At 36.4% G+C, this 19670-nt stretch overlaps 1 protein-coding gene across 5 annotated transcripts in view; it reads left to right on the top strand.

Annotated features, from left to right (window-relative positions):
- Nucleotides 1-19670, top strand: part of CENPC (centromere protein C) — a 73149-nt gene that overhangs the window by 20434 nt on the left and 33045 nt on the right. For 4 of the 5 annotated variants that reach the window (XR_008679465.2, XM_019026022.4, XM_063705272.1 and 1 more), the window contains exons 6-11: nt 5688-5973; nt 6825-7037; nt 10507-11120; nt 12628-12795; nt 16065-16356; nt 18229-18375. Coding sequence is in view for 4 of the 5 variants with exons in the window: in XM_019026022.4 (XP_018881567.4) it covers nt 5688-5973; nt 6825-7037; nt 10507-11120; nt 12628-12795; nt 16065-16356; nt 18229-18375 (1720 nt within the window). In the remaining variant the exon portion in view is untranslated. Of the gene's footprint in view, nt 1-2648; nt 2978-5687; nt 5974-6824; nt 7038-10506; nt 11121-12627; nt 12796-16064; nt 16357-18228; nt 18376-19670 lie in introns of those variants that run through there. The other variant, XM_055385870.2, reaches the window with a different exon arrangement.

The following is a 19670-nucleotide window of genomic DNA, read 5'->3' on the forward strand; positions in this document are numbered from 1 at the left end:
CTTGAGTTAATTTTTGTATAAGGTGTAAGGAAGGGGTCCAGTTTCAGTTTTCTTCATATGGCTAGCCAGTTTTCCCAGCACCATTTGTTAAATAGGGAATCCTTTCCTCATTGCTTGTTTTTGTCAGGTTTGTCGAAGATCAAATGGTTGTAGATGTGTGGTGTTATTTCTGAGGCCTCTGTTCTGTTCCATTGGTCTATATATCTGTTTTGGTACCAGTACCAAGCTATTTTGGTTAATGTAGCCTTATAGTATAGTTTGAAGCCAGGTAGTGTGATGCCTTCCACTTTGTTCTTTTTGCTTAGGATTGTCTTGGCTATATGGGCTCTTTGGTTCTATATGAAATTTAAAGTAGTTTTTTCTAGTTCTGTGAAGAAAGTCAATAGTAGCATGATGGGAGTAGCATTGAATTTATAAATTACTTTGCACAGTGTGGCCATTTTCACTATATTGATTCTTTGTATCCATGAGCATGGAATTTTTTTCTCTTTGTGTCCTCTCTCATTTCCTTGAGCAGTGGTTAGTAGTTCTCCTTGAAGAGGTCCCTCACGTCCCTTGTAAGTTGTATTCCTAGGTATTTTATTTTCTCTGTAGCAGTTGTGAATGGGAGTTCATTCATGTTTTGGCTCTCTGCTTGTCTGTTATTGGTGTATAGGAATGCTTGTGATTTTTGCCATTGATTTTGTATCCTGAGACTTTGCTGAGGTTACTTATGAGCTTAAGGAGTTTTGGGACTGAAACGATGGGGTTTTCTAAGTATACAATCACGTCATCTGCAAACAGAGACAGTTTGACTTCCTCTCTTCCTGTTTGAATACACTTTATTTCTTTCTCTTGCCTGATTGCCATGGCCAGAACTTCCAATACTGTGTTGAATAGGAGTGGTGAGAGAGGGCATCCTTGTCTCGTGCCAGTTTTCAAACAGAAGCATTACCCTATTTTTGATGGCTGCAAAATCTATTGTGACATCATCCCCTATTTTATTCCACATATTGATGGTTGGTGTCTTCTTATAGTTGTCAATTTTGTTAGATAGAGGTTTATCATTTTGTAGTTTTTTTTCCTGCAATAGTTTTCTGTATTTTTCTATTTTCAGTTTTATTGATTTCTGCTCTTTATTTTTTCCCATCCTTCTGCTTGATTGGGTTTATTTTGTTCTTTTCTTGATGGATAAATTTTATTTTCTACTTTATAATTCATTACTGTTTATTTTGTTATTCAAATTGTTGCAGATTTGGCTAATAGAAGCTCTTACTTTGGTTCCAGTGTCCCTTTGACATAGCCCATTTTTGTTGTTGTTTCTGAGCACTTTCATACCTTTTGGAGCCACAAGATGCTCTCCTGCCCCATCCCAGAATCAACCATTTCTTCATGGAATCATGATTTCTTTTACTGGGTAATGGTATTAGAAACCAAGATCTGAGTGCTAGGTGTGCTGTCACTCCTGTAGAGTTGTTGCTGCTAGACCCTTTCAACTGATAGAGCTGGGTAAATGTATGTGTGTGTACAATAACTTGTGTATCAACACATACCTATAAATATCTTTAAATGTAACTATCTGTATCTATGTTGAAGTAATCATAAGTTCATATTGATGTCTCTGACTCTAATCCATTACCACGTGGATTATTCTAGCCTCCTCCTCTTGCTTATCTGTAAACTCCCATTACATGAATGAGAAACTGGGCGTTACCATTCAACATCCATTTACTTATCTTTTACATTTCTGTATACATGTAAAAGAGTGTCAGAATTGTTGACTCATATCTTGTGGAAAACAGTTTTATCAACTAGAGAATAGTGCTTATGTACAGTTTCTTTTGCCTTCAGTCTTACAGACGTCATTCATTTTTTGTTTTTTGAGAGAGAGTCTCCCTCTGTCTCCCTGGCTGAAATGCAGTGGCGTGATCTCGGCTCACTGCAACTTCTGACTCCAGGGTTCAAGCAATTCTCCTGCCTCAGCCTCCTGAGTAGCTGGGATTACAGGCAGCAGCCACCACGCTCATCTAATTTTTTGTATTTTTAGTAGAGACGGGGCTTCATCATGTTAGCCATGCCGGTCTTAAAGTCCTGACCTCAAGTTATCCGCCTGCCTCAGCATTCCAAAGGGCTGGGATTATAAGTGTGAGCCACCATGCCCAGCTGATTCATTCCTTTTAATTTTTTTTTTTTTGAGATGGAATTTTGCCCTTATCACCCAGGCTGGAGTGCAATGGCACAATCTTGGTGCACTGCAACCTCCGCCTCCTGAGTTCAAGTGATTCTCCTGTCTCAGCCTCCCAAGTAGCTGGGATTATAGGCACGCACCACTGCGCCCACATAATTTTTTGTATTTTTAGTAGAGATGGGATTTCACCATGTTGGCCAGGCTCATCTGGAACCCCTGACCTCAGGTGATCCACCCACCTCGGCCTCCCAAAGTGCTGGGATTACAGGCATGAGCCACCACACCTGGCCTTTGATTCATTTCTGATCTTTCTTAGGTCATCACCTTTTCCCCCCATCCACTTCAGTGAGGTTGTTTCTACATATACATTGAATGTGGCATATGTAATACATGTGATTTCCATGATTAGGTCATAAAAGGCTATATGGCTCTGCTTGGCATGCTGGATCTCTCTCTCTCCTTCTCTCTCTCTCTTCCTGTCTTTCTTATTCTCTCCAGTTGCCCTTGGAACCCAGACAATATGCTGTGAAGAAGCCCAAAGTAGCCATTATGGAGAGAAAAGACTCCCAGCCTGCAGTCAAGACCAGGTGTCAAATATGTGTAAACAAGCTGTCAGATGATTCCAGGGCTCAGACTTCATGGAAGAATCCGTCCCTTCTGTGCTCTGCTGAATTCCTGACTTACTGAATCCATGAACATAACAAATGGTTGTTTTATGCAGCCAAGTTAAGAAGTTATATTATGCAGACATGGTAACTGAAACAACGAATTCCCAACTTAAATACTACTGTTAGTTATTTCTGTTGTCAGGTATTTTAATATTTTTTAACTTTACAAGACTTTTTGTTTTAGTTTGTTTATATACACACGTCACTTCCTTTGCTCTTTTTTAAAGAAGTGTATTTTAAAATATTGTATAATATAAACATAAAATTGTCCACTTTATTTCTGAGTATACAGTTCAGTAGCATTAAGTACATTCACATTGTTGTGAGGCTATCACCACCATGAATCCATAGAACTTCTTTCATTTTTCACAACTGAAACACTGTACCCATTAAACAGTATCTCTTTTTCCATTAGCCCTGGCAACCACCATTCTACTTTTTTCTGTCCATGAATTTCAGACAGAAAATTTGTCTGTGACTGGCTTATTTCACTAAGCATAATGTCTTCAAGGTTCATCCATGTTGTAGTATGTGTCAGAATTTCATTCTAAGACTGGGTTATATTTCATTTGTATGTGTACCATACCACTTTTTATCTATTAATCTGTTGATGGGCACTTGGGTTGTTTTCGCTTTTTGGCTATTGTGAGTAATGCTGCTATGAATATTAGTGTGAAAGTATCTGTTTGAGTTCCTGCTTTCAATTTTAAGTTTTTAAGGATCCACTGTGCACTTTTCATAGTGACTGTCATTCTACATTCACACTAGCAGTGCATGCACAAAGGTTCCATTTTTTTCTACATCAGCAGTTGTTATCTTTTGTTTTTATAAATAATAGTCATCCTAATGGGTGTGATGTAGTATCTCATTGTAGTTTTGATTTGTTTTACATCACTGTTATTAGGAAAATTTAAAATAATATTTAAAAATCACTACTTACTGATAATGGCTAATATCCAAAAAGCTTTTTTTTTAAAAATGCTACTTTGAGAGTTTCTTTTTCATTTGTTACAAGAGGATTTGTAATTGATTATTAAAGCATTTTATGATGTTTGCTTTAAAATTTATTGTTAAATAATTTTAAAATCTGATTCATCTCATTTATGTCTATTGATCATTATTTCTTACTTTTTTTTTTTTTTTTTTGGTTTGTTTTGGTTTTGGTATGACGAGTTGTTTTGATTGTATTCCTGAGATTTGGTTACTTATGTTAGGGGATTCTTAGACTACTTAAATCTTTTGTTACAGCACATAGTTGCCCTATTTTGGTTTAATGTATAGGTTCTTTCCTGTGTTATTTATTTATTTATTTATTTATTTATTTATTTATTTGTTTATTTTTTGAGACAGAGTCTTGCTTTGTCGCTCAGGCTGGAGGGCAGTGGTGTGATCTTAGCTCAGTGCAACCGCCGCCTCCTGGGTTCAAGTGATTCTCATGCTTCAGCCTCCCGAGTAGCTGGGATTATAGGCATGTGCCACTACGCCTGGCTAATTTTTGTATTTTTAGTAGAGATGGGGTTTGGCCATGTTGGCCAGGCTGGTCTTGAACTCCTGGCCTCAAGTGATCCACCCGTTTTGGCCTCCCAAAGTGCTGGGATTGCAGGCATGAACCACTGCGCCCAGCCCCTCTTTCCTAGTTTTATGAGTTTTATTTTCAATGATAGTTAAGTGTTCAGAGTAATAGTGGTATTTTGTTCTACTTCATTTTCTGTTGCTGTTAGGATTCTAGCTCAGTTCCTGTTGGTGCTGTCTGGGGTGGGTAGAAGATGCCTTTTGATGTCCATGTTCACTTGTGTGGGGTTCTGGTTAGAAGCTGCTGGTCCTGGGTTTCCTTATATTGTTGGGTGGAGGACAGGGGGTTGCTGGCCTCTCTTATGCTGTTCTTGCCTCAGATTAGACTGTCTGCTGGTGCCCTGGTTGTAAAGTAGGGACTGGGATGTCCTGGGGTGTCAATACTATCAGTGGATCAAAATGTTGCCTTGGGCTGTGAAGGTCAGGGGTTTCACTACTCTACAGCTTCATGTGGGTCATACCGCCTGCCATCTATGATTGTAGAAGCGGGACTGGCTTGGTATGAGCTCCTTTACTGCTACAGTCCCATAGCACAGCCCAGGGCTTTGTTGCTTTGCCAATGCAGGTAGTAAGGAGCGCTCCATGGCCGAGAGTGCTGAATGGGGCTTGAGTTTCCTCATTAGGTCTTCGCTGGGTTTACCTTGTTCAGAGAATGCATTTCCACCCAGCCTCCACCCTGTCTTTCACCTATTGGTGGTTACAGGTTATACTAGCAACCAGTCCAGGGATATATGGGAGACAGACAGAAAACCTAAGGCTTGTCTGTTTCTGGTCTTGAGCTTCCTAGCTAGTCTACCTTTTTTTCTGCCAGCTTTCAGAGTCCTGTTGTTGATTGATGGATAATTTCCAGGGAAGTTAGTTGTATTTAGAGGGAGAAGCAGGGAAATGCCATCTCGTTCTGAAGGGTGAGGGTTAAGAGAATATGGATACATTCTTTTAAATTTTCTCATTATAGATAAATGTTCATATACATATATACTGTGTATGTATATATACACACATGCTTATGTTGTATCTCTCTATATCTGTTATATCTATATTCCATGTGTGTATGTGTAAATTTATCATCTAGCTGCCCTAGGTCACCAATTTTTAGCCCAAAGATAGAAGAATCTTAAGTACTTACTTATTTTAATCATAGATCTTTGATTCTAATCTTAATGACTTTGAGTTTTCTGAAAACTATTTCTGATTAAATTATTGCAGAATTTTTAAAAAGCCTGCTTGATTCTCTTATTATTCTTTTAATTGACAAATATCTTTATATAATTTTCTTCTAGTTCAGGCCCATGAAGTTCATCAGAAAATTCTGGCAACTGATGTTAGTTCCAAAAATACACCTGACTCGAAAAAAATGTCAAGTAGAAACATAAATGTTCATCACAGTGAAGCTGATGAAGAATTTTACTTATCCGTTGGCTCACCTTCTGTTCTTTTGGATGCAAAAACATCTGTATCACAAAATGTTGTTCCATCTAGTGCCCAAAAGAGAGAGACTTACACTTTTGAAAATTCAGTAAATATGCTGCCTTCAAGTACAGAGGTTTCAGTTAAAACCAAAAAAAGGTAACATTTTATTTAAATAATGTTAACGCACTTTAAAAATTTTACTTTTTGTATTAAAAAATGGTAATTCAATCTTGTTATATTATTTTACAGTAAGGAAGGAGGAATATTAACATGTTATGAGAAAGTATACATTTAGCATATATTCAGTTTGTAATAATTAAGGAAGGCCTTAAAGTGTACTTCAGAGAAGTTTAGAGGTTAACTTTTCTATAGTCTGGAATAATGTGTTTTCTCTCTGATAATATTTGATTGCTTCCTAAGAGAAACAATTTGTATTTTCTCAATATTTTTTGTAATTGCAAGTGTAGATATGTATCAGGTCACTTCTAGGGTAGCAGAGCATAAGTATTATTGAGGATGCTATGCTTTGTGGACAGCTGGTTTCTCTTTCTTGACCTTACCTTTGGCCTTTAGGAAACAAAGTGGATTATTCAAGGTCTTTTGCATTTGGAGATCTCTGTAATGAGTGTAATTTCTATTTAGAGTATTGTATGATTACTGGAGCCAAGGAGTTAAGTATATTCTAAGACTTTGATATTCAAAGTTTGGTCTGTCACAGTGCTCTAAGATTGCCCTGAGAACCATTGCCTAGCTATACATTTCATTGATGTATACTTTAACCATTATTTTCTCTTTCATGTTTTTCTATTGATAAATACAAAAGTTAATTTTCCTGAGCAGTTTATCTTATGTATTTGGAATGCACAAATCAGCATTTATGTCTTAAATAAATGCCTAGTACAGAATTTTAAATTGGTCTGTATTGTCTCTGTAAAGGAGTTCAGGAAGACTTATAACTCAAGAAACGTTACGGGAGCATTCAGCTTACCCTCCTTTTAACCTTTTAGGTTAAACTTTGATGGTAAAGTTATGTTAAAGAAAATAGAAATAGATAATAAAGTATCAGATGAAGAGGATAAAACATCAGAAGGACAAGAAAGAAAACCATCAGGATCATCTCAGAATAGAATACGAGATTCAGAATATGAAATTCAACGACAAGCTAAAAAAAGTTTTTCAACATTGTTTTTAGAAACAGTAAAACGAAAAAGTGAATCCAGGTGAGTTATTAAGAAACTACCCTTTGAGACATTTTTCTTTTATATTCTATGAACCATATATAAGGATTCCTAATGCTATTTAACTTAGAAATAAGTAATTTAATTAACAAAAATTTTAATTGAAATTTTTTCTGACCTGTAAGGAGAGATGGTTTTTTACCAGTCAGTGAGTCACTCCCAAAGCCATTTTTTAATAGATACTAAATTAGACTTGAAAGAAAACAAGTTTATTCAGTTTTCATTGCCTTCTGGTTTGTCTGTGTGATATCAAAGACTGAAGTCAATGCAGTATTTATGTATGTATGTATGTATTTATTTTGAGACAGGGTCTCGCTCTGTCTTCCAGGCTGGAGTGCAGTGACGCAATCTCGGCTCATTGCAACCTCTCCCTCCTGGGTTCAAGAGATTCTCCTGCTCAGCCTCCCGAGTAGCTGGGATCACAGGCACCTGCCACCACGCCTGTCTAATATTTGTATTTTTAGTAGAGATGGGATATCCCCATGTTGGTCAGGCTGGTCTCGAACTCCTGACCTCAGGTGATCCATCTGCCTCGGCCTCCCAAAGTGCTGGCATTACAAGCATGAGCCACCGCACCTGGCCGACAATGCAGTATTTAGAAATCGTTATGTTAGGCTGCCCTTATGTCACTATCATAGGTATCAGAGTGCTAGTGAATATACTAGGAAGTTTTTATTGCTGGGCGCGGTGGCTCATGTCTGTAATCCTAGTACTTTGATAGGCCGAGGCTGGTGGATCACTTGAGATCAGAGGTTCAAGACCAGCCTGACCAACATGGTGAAACCCCATCTCTACTAAAAATACAAAAATTAGTCGGGCTTGGTGGCACATACCTGTAATCCCAGCTATTCAGGAGGCTGAGGTAAGAAAAACACTTGAACCTGGGAGGTGGAGGTTGCAGTGAGTCGAGACGGTGCCACTGCACTCTAGCCTGGGTGACAGAGTGAGACTCAGTCTCAAAAATAAAAAGGAAGTTTTTATAAAAACATGTTAAATGAACGAATGAAATTCCCCTTTTGTTCAGTCTCTGCTTCCTGTAGTTAATTATTTTTATGTGTATATTTTAAACCTCATATGGATATTGTCACCACCATCTGAAACAAATGCATTATACTTGTGGGCTAATTATATAATGTCTGAGAAATTATTTTTTAATGTTCTTTTTGATATTCTAGTGAGTAAAGTTCATCTTATGTTTAATTGTTGTAGTCAAATATAACTATTCATTATTCCCAGTGCTTTCTAGCATCATTGCTTCCACTTATGCTCTTCCTTTTGATTGTCTTTCTTGCATTTCCTTGTGACCAAATCTTAGAAATCCTCCAAGATCTAGCCTAAATGCTACAAAGCGTTTCATGGTTTTTGTAGCTAATTAGAAGCCATCTTTCCCTATTGTAAACTTTCATAGTGTCAAGATTGTTTCCTAAGGATATCATTTCTGTTTAACATCCATTCATTATAGTATTTGTATTGACTTTGTTCTTTATTAGTTTTTATAGAGTTTTCTAATTATATAAGTTTGTGAAACTCTACCATTAGAGAGTATATTTTTTAGAGTATTTGCTATTTTACATTATAAGATTTGTCAGGAGTTTGCGATTAGAGGAATAGAGAAGGCATTTTCATTTCTGATTCCTTGTGTATGTTCTAATTAAAAGAGAAAAACATAATCTAATTTTTGCATTCTGTCTTTGTTTCTGTTATGGCTAAACATAGCTAACTAAGCCTTCTTATCCTAGTGAAAAAGTGGAAACGAGTGCGTATGCCAGCTTTGGAGTTTGGATGTTTACCTTGTTTTTTATTTTGTGTATCTCACTGCAATATGTGGTGTGCTTAAAGCTATTAAAACAATCAGGGAAATGTAAAATTAGTCAGTCTATCAGATTACTGTCCTTGGAATAATTCCTCCCTTCTCTAGGAAAGTTTCCTGACTAATTGGAGGAGGTACTGTGTAATCTCAATGCACTAGTCTTAATTTATTCAACACCTCATTAAATGCATGAATCTCTTTGTATGTACTTAACATGTACATGCTTCTATGAAAATTTAAGAATTAATGTTGATGTTATATTATAAGCCATAAGATTGTAGTTGAAATTGTCTGTCTTACTCTTTAGCCTTTTACAACACTGGGCATGGGAAATAACAATAATATTCATGATATAGGCTTTCTGCCTTTTAGTAAAATACATAAAGTTTGGGCTAGGACTATGGAGAAAGGTCTAGAGTTGGGAAACATTGTTTGACTTCATTATTTAATAACATTCTGTAGCATTGTATGCTTTGTGATAAGACTTGCCTTTTATTTTTCCTGTTTCTGTGGCACTAGATTTCTTTTGTGCTTATGCTACCTTTCTAGATACACCCCATTTATTTCTATACCATGATTATAATATGAAAATATATGTGAAATACCCAAACTTGGAATGCATTTTTACACATATGCTGTCATAAGTTGCTACACACTTAGCGGCTTAAAACAACATTTATTATTTTATAGTTCTGTAGGTCTACAATTTACAGTCCTATAGTAATATTAGTAATTTTTACATTCATTCAACCGTCTGTGTATTTGGTGTTGCTATGTATGAAGAACTGTGGGATGTAAAAAAAGATAGGAAGAAATTGTCCCCAATCTCTCTCTCTCTCTCTCTCTTTTTTTTTTTTCTGTCTGAGTTGGAGTTTTGCTCAGTCACCCAGGCTGGAGTGCAGTGGTGCAATCTCGGCTCACTGCAACCTCTGCCTCCTGGGTTCAAGTGATTCTTCCGCCTCAGCCTCCCAAGTAGCTGGGATTACAGGCACCCGCCATCATGCCTGGCTAATTTTTGTATTTTTAGTAGAGACGGGGTTTCATCATGTTGGCCAGGCTGGTCTTGAACTCCTGACCTCAAGTGATCCACCTGCCTCAGCCTCCCAAAGTGCTGGGATTACAGGCGTGAGCCACCACATCCGGCCTCCTCAACTTTTTATAATTTAGTAGTAGTCCATTCAAATATTAGACTTGGAGTGTTCTCAGAAATAATCTTGTTGACTTATTTTGAATGTGAAGAAATTCAGACCCCAAAAGTTATATATACAAATATATAATTTAATATAAGATTATATATAATAGTGACATTCATTTTGGACTGTGAGTCAATGTATCTGAGTTATAATTATATCTCTCTGGGCTTCAGTTTTAGTATATATAATGGGTGGGTGGGTGGGATCAAATTTGTTGATGTCTAGATTTCTAGCTCTAAGTTTTTGTGATGTCATTACTATTATAAATAAGGGTGAACAGACATAGAAATGTGAAAGGAGGGAAAGATTTGTAAGATTAAGGGAAAATTGAGGAGATATATAAACAGTTTAAAAGACGTTTAGATTTTATTTCCTAGATTATTTTCTTTACTAAACAAATATAAAAGCTTTATTTTTTTGAACTGTTAAAAGTATCACCCTGTTTCAGTCCCATTGTTAGGCATGCGGCAACTGCTCCACCTCATTCGTGTCCTCCCGATGATACGAAGTTGATAGAGGATGAATTTATAATTGATGAGTCGGATCAAAGTTTTGCCAGTAGATCTTGGATTACAATACCAAGAAAGGCAGGGTCTCTGAAACAACGCACAATATCCCCGGCTGAGAGCACTGCACTCCTTCAAGGTAGAAAGTCAAGAGAAAAGCATCATAATATATTACCTAAGACTTTGGCAAATGACAAACATTCCCATAAACCTCACCCAGTAGAGACATCTCAGCCCTCTGATAAAACAGTACTGGATACAAGTTATGCTTTGATAGGTGAAACAGTAAATAATTATAGATCTACAAAATATGAAATGTATTCCAAGAATGCAGAAAAACCATCTAGAAGCAAAAGGACTGTAAAACAAAAACAGAGAAGAAAATTCATGGCTAAACCAGCTGAAGAACAGCTTGATGTGGGACAGTCTAAAGATAAAAACATACATACATCACATATTATCCAAGACGAATTTCAAAGAAATTCAGACAGAAATATGGAAGAGCGTGAAGAGATGGGAAATGATTGTGTTTCCAAAAAACAGATGCCACCTGTGGGTAAGTGTTTATATTAAATATAACCATGAGCATTATTCTACCCATTTTATGTTTTTTAATATCCTAACTTAGCTTTGGCAAGTAGGCAAAGTAAACCTAAATGAACAAAGAGCCTGAAAAGCCTATAGGTTCTTTTCTAGAATCTTTTTATTTTATATATAATTTAATTCTAACTCATGTAGTTTTTGTTTATCTTGTGAGATGGCAGTATATATAGAGGGCAAAGTGAAAAGAAAAGGCTAGTAAACAAGTTAGTATCGGAAGATGAATAAGACAGAATGATAAATTATTTAGAAAATAAAAATGTTAAAAAAAATCCCAGGGCACCGTGGGACTATTTTTTATAGAGATAAAAGTCCATTCTCTTCCATCATTCACTCATGTGTCTAACAGTTGTTGAATGCCATACACTGCATTAGGCACTGTAATCACAAAAATTACTAACCCATTATTTCTACTGTTAACAAGATCATTCTGGTGGGTTCTGTAGAACAATAGGTAATATACATACATGCATAGGATTAAAAGGAAGGGTACAAAATTTTGATTTATCCATAATTTCTTAGGAAAAGACATATGAAGGAAGTATACTTGAAAGATGCGCTCTATAATTGTAAATATTAAACATTTTCTGAGTACCTGCTATATTCTACACACTAATTTTTACATATATTCTGTATCTAGATTGGTTAGTGAATATAATGCTCTCATTAATTACCATATCAGTTGTATTAATTTTCTATTGCTGTCATATGACAAGTTACTACACACTTATTGGCTTAAAACAACAAACATTGATTATCTTACAGTTCTGTGGGTCAGATGTCTCACTGGGATAAAATCAAGGTATTGGTGGGGTTTTCTTTCTTTCTAGTGGCTCTGGGAGAAAGTCTGTTTCTTTGCCTTTTCCACCCTCTTGAAACTACCTATATTCCTTGACTCATGGTCCTCCTCCACCATCTGCAAAACTAGCAATACCAGCCTTCTCATGTTGTGAATTTATCTTGCCTCTTCTTCCATCATCTCATCTCTCTGACCACAGCTTTTAAAAGAAACATAATTAGATTGGGTCAACCTGGATGATCCAAGATAATGCCTCTATTTCAGAGTTTATAATTTAATCACACTTTAAATCTCCTCTTCTTAGGTTGAAAAAAATCATTATTTCAAAACAGGAAAGCAGTAATTGCCTACTTTTACTTAGGACGTTGTAGGAAGGAACTGTATATTTTTTTTCAGTTTCAGAAGATACTTATTTTTTTGGCTGAGGAGTATATAAGAGTTATCAAGCAGTGTGAAAATTTGCATTTAATAGGAAGTTAGTGCTTACTTCAGCAGCACATATAATTGACAGAAAGAGAACATGTGACTTTTAAAAATGGAGATGAAAAGGCCACAGGATAAATTTAAGAAGTTCCTATAATTTACGGTTTTTTTATAATCTTGTGGTTTTCTGAAAACTCTTTTAGTAGATTGTGAATTGGTTTTATGGTTTTCTTTATTTTAGGAAGCAAGAAAAGTAGCACTAGAAAAGATAAGGAAGAATCTAAAAAGAAGCGCTTTTCCAGTGAGTCCAAGAACAAACTTGTACCTGAAGAAGTGACTTCAACTGTCACGAAAAGTCGAAGAATTTCCAGGCGTCCATCTGATTGGTGGGTGGTAAAATCAGAGGAGAGTAAGTATTTTTATTTAAATTGTGTTTGTTCATAGACAAAATCATTCTGTAAGGGGCATTATGTTTGATTTTATATTTCTATATTGAGAATATCATGAGGACCAAGTTAAATTGGGTCATCAAAAGGAATATTAAATCAATTGTAAAGATATTCCTTGAAGCGTTAATATATACAGTATTTTAGGAATAGGGATAATAGCTGTGGGGAAACAAAACCCCAAACCAGAAATCCCTGCTCTCATGGAGCTTGCATTCTAGTTGGGAAAGGCAATATAAATAATCCAGCTATTTTAATGTCCTGGCTGTGAGGGATACAAAGATTGATAATATGAGGTTCTGCCACCAAGGAGTTTATAATCTAAAAGATTATAGTTTATTACACATAAAAAAGTAAATTACTTGTGTTGGTGGTTCCCAAGACTACCCTCAGATTTGGTAATTTGCTAGGAGGACTGGGCATATAGTTGTACTCATGGCTGTGATTCATTACAGTGAAAGGATGCAGTGCAAATTCAGTAGAAAAAAAGTGCATGGGTTAAGTCTGGAGGAAATCAGCAGAAGCTTAAAGAGTCCTTTCCCAGTGGATTCCCACAGGAGCTGCTTAATTCCTCTAGCAATGAGTTGTGACAAATAGGCAAAATGTCTATCAGGGAAGCTCACTAGAGACTTAGTGCCCAAGATCTTTCCTGGGGGTGGTCACATAGGTACTCTCTATCTAGCAAGTACTATAATTCCAGACTCCCTGAAGGAAGGCAATATTTGCCTAAACCATATTTTTTGCATAAGCAGTTTAGACCCACAACACCACGTTTGCCAATTAGGAAATGACGGGAACAATCCTGAAATTTAAGTTTACAGGGCTAACTTTGAAAGCAGGCCCTTTTAAGGGTAGTATACTCAGACCTGCTTTGCTAACTTTTTTCTGCACAATATGAAACATTTATTGTTTTGGGAGAATTGTCCCTTTTTAAAGAAAGTGATCCTGAAAAGATTGGTGGATCATAAGGTAGCATTCACATACACAAATACTACTGACTTTGGGGCATTTAGATTAATAAGTGAATGATTAGTACAACTATGGCATTGTATATGTGAGGCCTTATTGCTATGAATTATTAAATCATTGAGATTCTTGATGGATAGCAGCAAGTATTTATTTTGTTGCAGCCTTTGGATTTTGGAGTGAGATCTGAGTTCAAAGTATCACTCTTCCACTTTGAGTAGATTGCTTTGTTTAGTTTCTCATTCTGTAACATGATTACCTCATTGAGTTTTTATAAGGTTTAAATGCAATTAGCATAGTAGGTGGCATATGTTAGTATTGAAGTGTTAAATAATACTGTTACTGCTTTGGGGAACTCACTTTTCTGCCCCAGGTTGCCTGAAATGCTAAGTACTATGTGGCAGATGAGTACATAAACAGATGGGTAAATAAATTCTTACAGAACTTGGATAAATGCGCTAGATCTCTGAAACTATCAAAAAACACTTATTTAAGAGTCCTGAAATAGATGTTGGATTTTTGATCAAGCTGGGAGTCGAAAAAGTGGAGGAATCTTTATATATCATATAGTCTAAACTCTCATCTGATGGAAGAAGAAACTGAAGTCTGAAGTTAAGAAGAACAACTTGACCTGCCCCCAGCCTGCCCGTCGTACGTGTGACACTGTTGCCCTTCCATATATATGAAGAAATGTATATGGAGTACTTGCCATGGGGCAGGAATGAGGTAAAGTAGGACCAGGACTAGGGTAAGACAATGAGACACTAGGGTGAAAAATTTAAGGCAGTCAGTCACAGGATTGTATCAGTTCGGGCTCTGTACTTGCACAGACCTGAAAATGAGTACCTTCTTGAATTTTCCAGCTGAGGCTACTCTTGCTTCACCATAGTCCTGCCCCTGTCATTAGGCATTGGGAATATACATAGATAAAATACCAATCAATTACTTGAGGTCAAGGAGTTGTTAGTCTGCTGGAGGAGAGAAGTAGAGATAAGTAAACAGTCGTATGTGTGATAGCAAGCTACCTAAGACTTGGAAATTAGGGAAAGCTTCCTGAAGGATGAACTAGGAGTTAGCTAAGTGATTGAGTGGAGTAAGGAGGAAGTTATGGAATGTTTTAAGTAGAAGTAGCTTGTGCAGAGATCTGGAGCAGAGAGCTTGATCTTTTCTTTCTTTAATTTAGTGTGCTTTAGAATTGTCTGGGGGGCCTATTAAGGCACAGGTTACTGGGCCCTGCTCTGCAAAGTCTTTGATTCACTGGGGTCTGAGGTGAGGCATGATAATTTACATTTCAAATTCCCAGATAATGCTGATCTTGCTGGTCTAGAGACTGCCTTTGGACAACCAGTGCTTTAGAGAAACTGTAGATTGTTCATTACTGATGGCTTTTTTTGGTTTGTTTGTTTGGAGGGGGGTTTTGGGAATTGTGGTTTATGAAATAAGCAAATCTAGATGTAGATATGAATTGATGTTGAAGTATTTGGACTTCATCCTGAAGCTATAGATAATAACTAAAATACTTTAATTAAGCAGAGTTGTAATGATCCAGTTTTTGTTTTCCAAAGGTGATTCTTGCAGCAGTGTAGGGAATGGATTGAAGAAAAACAAGGCTAGGGAGGGGGGAGATTAGTAAAGAGACTGTTTTAATAATCCAGATATGAAATAATGAGGACTTCTACTAATGACAGGAGGGAGAGCTTGAAAGATTTGAAAGGCATTAATAAAGTAGAATTGATGGGATTTAGGGCGTGATTGTGGATAGGAGTAGTAGTCTTGCATGACTCAAATTTCTGATTTAGATATCTGGATAGAATAGGTAGTTGTATTTTTCATTAAGATAGGAAATAAAGCAAGAGAGGCAGATTTAGGGGAGAGCAGTAGATGGATATTATAGGTGTCAGCATATAGATAGTAATTAAAGCTCTGGGTAGATAAGTCCGTCAATGAAAGTATATGGAGTGAAAAGCTGAAGCTGTCACCTTGGGGAATATCAGATATTAAGGATGGCCGGAAGGGCAGTGGGCAGAGCCAGAGAGTGTTTCTTGAAGCCTGTGACAGATTTGAAGGGCCTGTTTCATGTATCTATAAACTGAAGAGCTACATTGTTTAAAGAATTTAATTTGGAAATAAATTTAGCCTGAGGTGTGTGTGTGTGTGTGTGTGTATGTGTATATGTTTATATGCAAATATAAATGCTGTTGGTATTTCAGTGAGCCAAATCATCTGGACAAACATACTAACTTTAGGTTATCATTGAATCCTTCAGGTCCTGTTTATAGCAATTCTTCAGTAAGAAATGAATTACCAGTGCATCACAATAGTAGCCAAAAATCTACTAAGAAAACAAATCAGTCATCTAAGAATATTAGGAAAAAAACTATTCCACTTAAAAGGCAGAAGACAGCAACTAAAGGCAACCAAAGAGTACAGAAGTTTTTAAATGCTGAAGGTTCTGGAGGTATCGTTGGTCATGATGAAATTTCCAGATGTTCGCTGAGTGAGCCATTGGAAAGTGATGAGGCAGACTTGGCTAAGAAGAAAAATCTTGATTGTTCTAGGTAATGTCTGTTATGTGTACAATATAGTTACTTTTGTTGTTCAGCATTTAATAATTTGTGCTATTTAGTCATTTATGGACAGGCAGTAATTAGCATGAAGAGCTCTGCACTCTGACATACCTGGTATTAAATCCAGTCTCTACCATTAGCTGGGTGACACACAGGCAAAGTAGTACTCTGCACTTGTTTCCTCATATTAAAATAGGGAATAGTACATAGCACCTGGAATTATGACTGTTAAATTTAATAAGATATTATTGTCATCCAAGAGTTAAACTTTTTTTTTTTTTTTAAGAGACAGAGTCTTCCTCTGTTTCCCAGGCTGGAGTGCAGTGGCATGATCATAGCCCACTGTAACCTCAAACTTCTGGGTCAGATAATCCTCCTGCCTTAGCTTCCTGAGTAGCTAGGACTACAGGTGTGGACCACCACACCTGGCTAATTTTTTAATTTGTTGGAGAAATGAGGTCTTGCTTTGTTGCCTAGGCTTGTCTTGAACGCCTGGTGTGAAGTGATTCTCCTGCCTTGGGCTCCCAAAGTAGAGATTCAAAAAACAAACAGACAAAAAACACATAACATAAAATTTACTGTCTTAATCTTTTTTAAGTGTATAGTTCAAATTGTTTCCTTTTAAGTGAGATTAATGTGATTTCAATAGTTAGGAATATAGCTTAATACTTTTCTTCTTAGGATGATAATAGTTAACATTTTTTGAGTTCATACTATGTGCCAAATATTTGCTAGATGCTTTTAATGAATTCTTATTAGTTCCAACAACCTATTGAGGTAATACATACTTTGTGTTGGAAGCAGTAAGGTGCTGAGGATATACTGAAATAAATGACAGTGTGTCCTAAAATATATTAGTATATATCGTTATAGTGCATAAAGAAATCCCATACCCATTCTGTTTCACTTTTTCAGGCCATTCTCTGCTTTTCTCTCTCTTTTATTTTATTGTGTTGCTGGAATTTGCTAGTATTTTGTTGAGGGGTTCTGATCGGTAGCTTGCTTTGCTTCTGTTGTCTTTGTTTAGTTTTGGTATCAGGGTAATACTGGCTTTATACAATGAGTTGGGAAGTATTATCTCTCTATTTTTTGAAACGGTTTGTGAATAATTTGTCGTAATTCTTCTTTGAATGTTTGGTAAAAGCAGTGAAGCCACCTGTGCCTGAGCTTTTCTATATGGGTAGTTTGTTTTTGATTACTGATTCATGGTATTTTGAGACTGTTTCCTCTTGAATCAATTTTGGTAATTTGTGTCTTTCTAGGAGTTTGTCCATTTCATCTAGGTTATTTAATTTGTTGGCATACAGTTGTTCCTAGTATTCTCTTGTAATCACTTTTATTTCTTTTGACTTTAATGGTAGGACCCAGGAGGATACTAGAACCTGAAGAATTATACAGTCACTAGGAAGAGTGTATCTTGTTTGCATATATTTGGAGTAAACTAACTACCAAAGAGATGAGCTGAGTCCCTCTGAGGACCCTATTGCCCCTCAGTAGGCTGACTAGGGATATCAAAGAAGCCAATTTTAGTTGTTTATGGATTCTCCAGTAAACCATGATAGATTAACTGTAATATATATCAAGCTGCTTATAGATAAGGTCTCCTTATGTCCCTTTCACCACCTTCCTTGGCAGGTGTCTTCTCCATTTCTCTCATCAGAATTTTTCAAATTGGGACTCTTGGTAGGTACTAGAAACCAGTTTCCTTCCTTAGCTAGTTGCAAGTCTCAGAACCTGAACAGGGTGATCTGATATTCGTTATAGCCAATATTATATTGTCTTTGTACCCACCTGTGTATCGTTTCTGGAAGAAAATTTTATTTTGAAGAAGTATAAACACTCATACATTTATCATTTTTATAGATCTACAAGAAGCTCAAAGAATGAAGATAATATTATGACTGCACAGAATGTTCCCCTAAAGCCTCAGACCAGTGGATATACATGTAATATACCAACAGAGTCAAACTTGGATTCTGGGGAGCATAAGACTTCAGTTTTAGAGGAAAGGTATGCGTGTATTGTAAGGATAATAGTTGTATATATTAGTTACCCATTGCTGTATACCCAAGAACTTTATTTTAATTTTGTTAAAGGCTTAAAAACACTTACTGTTTCATAGTTTCTATGGGTCAGCAATCTGGGAGGCTTAGCTAGCTAGTTTTGGCTTGGATATTCTCAGGAGGTAGCAGTCAAGATATCTTTCTGGTTTTAGCCCTTTAAAGTCTTGTCTGGAACTGGAGAATCCACCTATAAAATGTCTCACATCGCTGTTGGCTGGAGACCCCAGTTCCGTTCTGGCTGTTTCCAGTAGACCTTAGTTTCTTAACCGTGTGGCCCTCTCAGCTGCTGAATATGGCAACTGGCTTCCCACAAAGCAAATGCTCCAAGAGAAGGTGTGACTATGATAGATATCACAGTGTCTTTTAATGACTTAGTCTTTGACATTGTACACCGTCATTTCTGCTTTATTCTGTTCATTAGAAACAACTTATTGAGTCCACACTACATTCAGGGAGAGGTGGAATTAGGCTCCACCTATTGAAAGGTGGTGTATTAAAGAATTTGGACATATAATGTTAAAATGACCACATTTAGTGATCAAATTGAATTACCTACTCTTAATTATATCTGATGTCATATAACCTTTTAAAAAATGAATAAAGGGTAAATTTTAGCAAATTCTCAGACTTTTAAGGGATGGCTAAGATTTCTTTACTATTTGTGAGGTTATGACTAGGCTTATCCTGGGTTCATAATAGGTAGAAAGAGATCTAGGACTAGGAGAGGCTGAATCATCTCTGACAGTTTCTGGACCACATTTTAAATTCCATTGATTTTTGGCTATATATTTTTTTAATTAAAATATGATGATTTCTTTCTTTTTTTATAATTTGATTTTCACCACAGGATGTTATCATTTGAATTTACTAAGTCTGTTACTCTGATCTATAAGTCATAAATTCAGTACTTATGATGCTCAGCTGTCAGTTATGGGATGAAATTGTAGTCTTTGTTTAATGCAGCAAGTACAGTCAGCCCTCCATATCTGTGGGTTCTGCATCCACTGATTCAACCCCCATGGATTGAAAATATTCAGAAAATAAAATATAAAACAATAAAAAGTAACAATATGACATTTAAAATAATACAAATAAAGATACAGTATAACAACTATTTACATAGCATTTACATTGTATTAGGTATTATCAGTAACCTAGATATGATTTAAAGTATACAGGAGGATATGTGAAAGTCACATGCAAATACTGCACCATTGTATATAAGGGACTTGAGCATCCTTG

This window comes from Gorilla gorilla, chromosome 3 (genome assembly GCF_029281585.2).
Source record: "Gorilla gorilla gorilla isolate KB3781 chromosome 3, NHGRI_mGorGor1-v2.1_pri, whole genome shotgun sequence".
Taxonomy (NCBI): Eukaryota; Metazoa; Chordata; class Mammalia; order Primates; family Hominidae; genus Gorilla; species Gorilla gorilla.